The sequence below is a fragment of the Mercenaria mercenaria genome, chromosome 10, assembly GCF_021730395.1.
Source record: "Mercenaria mercenaria strain notata chromosome 10, MADL_Memer_1, whole genome shotgun sequence".
In the NCBI taxonomy this organism is placed as follows: domain Eukaryota; kingdom Metazoa; phylum Mollusca; class Bivalvia; order Venerida; family Veneridae; genus Mercenaria; species Mercenaria mercenaria.
In genome coordinates this window covers 55,536,168-55,543,452 of record NC_069370.1, presented here as the reverse complement: position 1 = coordinate 55,543,452, position 7,285 = coordinate 55,536,168, and the positions used below count along the sequence as shown (strand labels likewise).

At 35.7% G+C, this 7,285-nt stretch overlaps 1 protein-coding gene across 1 annotated transcript; it reads right to left on the bottom strand.

The window, feature by feature from the left end:
* Nucleotides 1-1,454: 1,454 nt before the first annotated feature.
* On the bottom strand, nucleotides 1,455-5,131 carry LOC123560712 (uncharacterized). The gene is made up of 5 exons (XM_053516925.1): nucleotides 4,781-5,131; nucleotides 4,220-4,449; nucleotides 3,142-3,344; nucleotides 2,715-2,868; nucleotides 1,455-2,268 (listed from the first exon to the last, which is right to left on the bottom strand). The coding sequence occupies exons 1-5, from the start codon at nucleotides 5,129-5,131 to the stop codon at nucleotides 1,455-1,457; spliced, it is 1,752 nt and encodes a 583-aa protein (XP_053372900.1).
* Nucleotides 5,132-7,285: the final 2,154 nt, after the last annotated feature.

Below are 7,285 nucleotides of genomic sequence, written 5' to 3'. Positions count from 1 at the left end.
CAGGAGGTGGGAACCTTTTGATCTTCCCCTCCTTTGTGCTAGTTACACTGGACGGAGCAGATGATGGCGGATCGTCATCATCTTCCCCCGTCAACCGGTTCATATCAAGAGGGAACCGGCAGATATGAAGAATTCGTTCATAACCGATAGAGTGGTACCATGAATGCAGCACTTAAACAAAGGCCTGAACGGCCTGAGAGTCGGCTAATGATTGATATACTGGTAGTATAGTCTAAATGGCAAGGTTATAATATCAAACAACAGGAATAATGAATACAGGATGCACATGAATGACTAGTTTTGTGGGTAAAAATAATATGCTTCCATGCAAATTACTAGTATTTCAAATACTTCTTTTCCTCAGATTATATTTCCTCAAATAAATTAATGAAATCGATTAAAGTGGTGTATGTAAATTGAGGCTTCAATTCTAATAATTTTTAAGATTCATACAATTTCTATCAACGGTATCAAAGTTCTAACAAACCACCTAGGATTGATCTGAGAAGGATCAAATCTAGAAATAAAGTAAACCGAAATGGATCTCATGTAAAAGTTACAACTTGGTATTTTCGATATCCTTTGGACAGAAAGTGTGATGGAAAAGGTGGCTATAACTATGCTCCCCCAATTTTAGGGACGATAACAAGCATATCAGAAAAGTGGAAAGAACAAGCATTATATTCAGTGAATTTAAAACCGCTGCTAAATAAGTGGTTTAAGTATATTTTGAAAGATATTTTATTTCTAGATATACCTTAGTTGTATACAAAAAGACAAAGAGTATTGAGTATACATGTGCTGTCTGAAATACTCTTTATAGTTTCTCGCCAAGAGTCACAGGTTTTAATCTTTAAAGATTTGCAATTATTTTGATTGAAGATGGAACAGACAATATTAAATGTTCAACAAGTCCTAACAGTTTCAGTTTGTTTTTAGTTTTTTTTCTAACTGAACAGAGATTTTGTTACAATAAATATCAACGAAATGAACATTCAATCGATGCCTAGTAAAACTTTGATTGACATTATACAAGTATTTAATTCCAATATATTTCTCTAAAATTGAAGAGTGGTTCGCAAAAATAAAAATGTTGAAAGTACAAGCTACAATTTGACAGCTGGCACCAAGATACTGCCCAGGACTATATATTTTTTTCGAGTAAACATTTGCCTCCGGCATTACCAAAACGGGTAATTATTCGCACATGATACAATTTGAATATTTTATTTTGAAATTTTATAGCGCGGATTGCCACATACAATTTGTAACGGATGGACCAGTGTGTGAAATAAATCTGAATTCGAACTTGCCCATAGGGCAACCTGGAACTGATTTCAACTCGCCCCCTTGGATTCCGACTTGCCCTGGACCTCAACTTAAAAGAAAACAACAGAAAAAACAGTGTAATCACTGAACTTTATTGAAAACACAAGAAAAGTGCGTAAATTTAATTATTCACCACCTATTTTCAGATCTGACGTACTGCACACCTCCCTAAATTCTAAAAATGCCTTCCCAGCACACTCTACTCTATCAATATATTTTTTCTTAATTTCCCTAACACCATCCACTATGTCAAAGTTTTCAAAATCATAATCTTCATCTCTTTCATAAGTTTCATCATACTCATTATCAGTACAGTAGTCAGCAACTGGACTAAATTCTGTCTGAACAGATGTGTCTATCAATTTTATAGCTATAAAAGGAAATGACTGTGAGTTAATACATTCATGGCAGTCCACTTGAACAGATTTGTCATTAGCCTGATCAAGAAAATCTTCACTGCCTGTAGTTTCTGTGCTGGGTTCAACAGGTTCTCTATCTGACTTACTATCACTCTCTGTATTTACTGTGATCAAAGTTTCTACAAGTTCATTGTCTAAATTAGGACACTGTATGGGCTCCTCAACATCCGGCACAATTTCATTTAGATTTTCATCCAAAACAATTTTAGACTCGACAGGTAACTTCGCCTGCTGCACTCTACGCTCTGGTTTCATCCAGAGTGATATAGCAGGCATTGGGTCAAACTCATTAATATCCTCAGTCTCCAAAAGAACAGTCATTTGGTCACAGAGAGTAACATCTTGGAGTCTGGTCCGTCTGTCTGTTTTAATGTTTTTCAACTGACTGAAGCCACGTTCGGCATCTGCAGAAGATGTTGGAATTGTAAGTACTAGATCTACCAGTTGGAGTATGTTTGGACACACTTGTCCCAGTTTGGAATTGACATCCTCCCAATTGGTCTCTTGGGGGTTCTGGTACCTGAAGGAGTAAAATTCAAATATGTAAGTATTATATATTTGCATTTATTGTTATATTTAAACTAGCAGTGGATTAAATAACCACTGCACTTCTGACAGTTTCGTGTCTAGCATAAACTGGCTATCAAAGAGTTGTGGCTACACACTGTTTCAGTCTGGTAAAAAATATATCTTTAAAAGGCACAATACAGTCCCTTTCCTGTCATGAATGTTTTACAGAAAAAAAAATAGCAATAAATTGGTTATGAGAGGAAAGAAATCCAGCACAAAGTGAGGTCATCACTGGTACCATTTTAAATGTCTTTTCTGTGACTTGGCCGGGGATCGAGTCCATGACTTGTAACAATAGGAGAGGACGCCCCATCACATACTAGGCTAGTTATGAAGTGAATGTGAGCTGTTGGCCATTCAGAAATACAGCTGTACTTAAAAGTGACAAAAACAAACCTTAGCAGCATATGTGTCTTCAACTTTAACCACTCACTGGCTATGACTCCAACATCTACACCGGCAGCAGTTAATGCAGGCTCAAAAAAATCCACCAGTGTATCAACCTCCTTTTCACCATAATCTGGAAAAATTTTAACTGTGACAGTAATGGCTACAAACAGTGAAACATGTCCAATTAAAAATGAGATTCAAAACTTACATGAGAAAACACCAAGCAAACTAGCTTATCTTTACTGTTAGACTAGTGTGGAACAAGCTCAACCATGCAAGCTGATCACTGGTCAAGACTGTTAACTGCTTGTACTGTGAAACCTTATCTTTTAAGAGGCAAACTGTGTAGACAGTTGCACATTGCCTGATCTAGGTCTACATTAATTTCTCTTGTTGCTGTGCTTAGCCAAGAGTAACAGGATTTTTCTCTCACCTACAGCATCACTTTTTGTTGGAAACACCGACAAGTTCAGAATGGAACAAGCTGCTAATATTCCTGGGTTGTCTGTAAAACGTCTATGAAGTGCGTCTAATATGGTTGACAACAGTCGTTTTCGTGCAGATACAAACACTCTGTCATTACCAGTGAGATCTGAAGGTGGTTCAGCTCCTGCCTTTCTCATATAAAATCCATCCCTGAAAAGAGACGGTACATAATGTAACATAAACTTTTAAAAAGCAGTTAAAATGGAACTCAGTCATTGAATGTATGAAAAGTCTTTTATTAGTTGTGGTTATCATTTTATCATTTGTGCAATATTCCTCATTATTCTGTGATATATGTATGTCGATGATTGAATGTAACTGTGATATTTGAAACAAACATATCAGGGACTTCATTGATAGACAAATACATCATGTTACTCTTGTTTAGTCTAGATTATCATTTATGCTAGTATGAGTTGTCTTTTTTGGACCAAAGTTAGCATTTAAAAAGCCAATATGATACTTTTTACAAGGACCCCATTCGAAATAAGTAGAAATACTTTTAATTTATTGGTTATGCTGTGATATATGTCACAAAATTTATTAATATTTATATAAAATCAATTTGAGATACAACACAAACATATAGCTATTTCTGTGATACATTTGAATGTTTGTTTGTAATGGTGTTTGTTCATAATGTTATATTTGTAATATTTGTATTTGTGAAATATATGTTCACAAATAAATCTACCTATCTATCTACTGTTGCGGTTTTGTTAATTGTATGGGAAAGAATGACACGAAACTAAAACTGAGACAAAGACTTAGATCTTTTTGGATATAGCAGGGATATAGTGATTTCCCAGACTTCCCAGTTCCAACCCCCTCTGGGCAGCTCTTTATAATCAGAGATGCTGAAAGTGCTGTAAAACAAATACCTTTCCCATTCCATCTCCAACCCCTTACTAGTCTAAGTTGGAGTACTCAGCTGGCAATTCATCACACTGACAGAACATAATAAATGTAAGTTTCAAAAACTTGTTTTACAGTTACTGTAAAATAAATAAGCTTAAACTAAATACCTTGTCTCAAGTTTCTCCAAGGATCTTACAGCCATGTCAATCTCTGTAAGAATACTCTGAATGTCAGCTCTACGGTCCTGAAATCTCTTACTGACAGAGGACAGGATGGACAGGATATCAAGTAAAAGGTGAAGCATCAGCCATACGTCCTTTGACCTTGACGCCTTGTAGAAATGAATAGCCTTGTTTCCCTTTTCAGTACGACCTGTGCTTTCGTATGGGTTCTGAAGCTGTAAAAGAATTCTAAGAATTTTAGTAAGCAATTTCAGTCTCCTTATTAATTAAGTTACCTCTTAGTTCATGCTTTTAGAACACCAGTTTCGTGCCTAGTGGCTTCAAAGCCGTCTTTCAAAATAAGATGTGCATGTATTATAGAAAGGAACCATGAAAATAACACGCGCAAAATGAACAGCAAGTCACCGTTTACACCATCATTGGTTAAGCAGTACTGACATTAAGAAATATGGATAAAATTGTGATTACAATTTTGATTCATCTGCAGCTGTTAATTCTGTGATTTTTACAACACTAAGTCAGCTTGCAATATGGAAAGCTGTAAACCATAGATGATGTTTTCATAGCTACAGTTGCAGAGGGATTACTCCTTGCCTTTTGAATCTGAATAAATTTTAAATGAGAATCAGATTTTTCGTGCGACTGTAGGCAGTTCTTGCGAAAAACGGTCGAGCCCGTCACGAACGATCCAACATCATCGTATAAACTACAAATATTACAAGTCATTTGACCTTCTTTATAAACCAACCAGTCAAATTCGTTTAACCACGAGGTTTGGAATGTTCGTTGTCTGTTAATACTTTCGTATTTTAACCGGTTGGCGGCTTCGTTATCACCTGATTTGATTTTTTTTTCAGGAGGTATATAACCTTTCTGAAAGATTGGAAACGTCGCCATTTTGCGAAGCTTACCAGACGCAATATCTTATACGGAATCTGATTGGCTCTCTGCAACACTCCGACCAATGAAAACGCTCGTTATTATTTCGAGTAATGAAAAGAGCGAAACGGATCGAAATGATACAATTCTACCGAAAAATACTGCATTTTTCGCAGCTTGCCCATCGGACAACTCGACAGTCAGTTTTACTTGCCCGACATGGTTTTTTACTTGCCAGGGCAATCGGGCAGGCGACTATTTCGAACACTGTGGACAAAAGAACTGTTCAGATATTTTACAGAAGGGTCTGGGGATAACCTTGCCATATATTAGGTATTATTCAATCATATTATAAGTGATTTGAATTTAAAGTTTACTTACTTTTGCGTTTAAAGATATGTAAATGTTGCTGAGTGTCAATATATAGTGTCATGAATGTTTACACTGACAGTGAAATTGTGCATTCGAAACTAAGGGAAGTTAATTTGACCAATTTCGGAAAAGATAACCGATAATAATAAATGCAGTTCTTTTTTAGTTAAACCATCATTTATTCTATTTCAGATCTGTTAACCCCTTCAAAACCATGTCAGTAGTCCCCAGGTCCGTGCACTACACTTTCAATTATCCATTTTGATTCATGTAGATAGACAGGCCCAGACTGGGTTGAAAAATGTTTGGCTCCATGTATGGCTCTTAATCAAAAATTCAAAAAAAATATAATATACAAGAATAAGCCTGTCAATGATTATGACAAAAAGACCAATAGATTTAAAATGGATAAAAACCGTTGACCAGTCAGAAACGATGACACATAAGACGATTAACTTGATTTTAGAGACGCGAAAAAAGTGCTGTTCTCAATAATTAATCGATTTTTATGAATTCAGAAAATCGCCTACATGTAGACAGACAGGCCCAGACTGGGCTGAAAAATGTTTGAGCCATTTTTACGTGGTTGGTAGCAGGGTGGGTGTGGGGAGGGCTGTTTCTTCCTGCTTTGAATTGCAGTCAGATTTTGAAATGGGCATTGTGGCAGCTGGTAAAATGGCAAATGTATCAAACTGTAAAGTGGCAATAAGGGGGAGGGGGGTGGAAGGATACCCCCTCCTGCAAGTAGGGTTTGGGGTATCACCACAATAAAATTTTGAAAATGTAGACCCTTTGGTGCGTTTTCTAACTGAAAATTATATGTTTCAATTTCTATTACCTAGATTCTTTTTAGTATTAAAACATCCAAAGTATGAATGATTGTCATTTCATATTTTTACTTTCAGGTCATGCCTCAGGATTCTAGAATATAAGTCTGATATAGATTCTATGTATGTGTTACAAAAAAAAATCTAGAATCATTTCTGTTACAATGATATCTATCATGTCTGTTACTTGAATGTTAAAATTTTATAAAACAGCTCGATATTTATCCAAAATATTATATCGGATACGATGACACTTTTCTAAATACCGCCCAAATCTCCAGTTTCAACAATATGTTTTACAAATTGTGATGAAACGAAGACAGTTTAGCAGTATCTGACATTGAAGTTTACGGTGAAATTACCTCTTATTCAAATCATTTCATAAAAAATTGTTTCGTTTCGTCAAAGCAGTCTAAAATAGACGATCTACTTTCGATTTCAAAAACTACAAGAAAATACAATTTAATGTTTCGCCGATTTGTTTATTTCTCGAAAAATAAGAAATAAAATCGTTTAATCAGTAGTAATTAAACAAACCAGTAAGAGCTTCTTCTCCCGATAATTTATCCGCTTACTGACTGCAAAATTCAACCCATGTGTCATACTGAAACGCAGAATGGGTATCGGTATAATTTTTTTGCGACATGAATGTAAGCAAATTACCCGAACCAGTCAAAATTCTAGAAAGGTTACGATTTAGAACGAAGTTATATGTAGAAGTTTCCATTTTCTGGTAAACCGAAGTCCGTATTTTCAAACGCAAAGTCATAGAGAAACTACGGACAATGCGTTGTTATAAAAGTCACGTGTGTTCGCCGACAATTGCCTAAAATGTAATTAGGATTCATCCGCGAAGTCTCGCGGAAAAAATTAACGTACTGCACATATCTTATTCGGGTATTTAAAATGAAGCTGTCATAATTTGATTTCAACGATGTGGTAAACTTTTTGATACGAGACATTCCAATGCTTT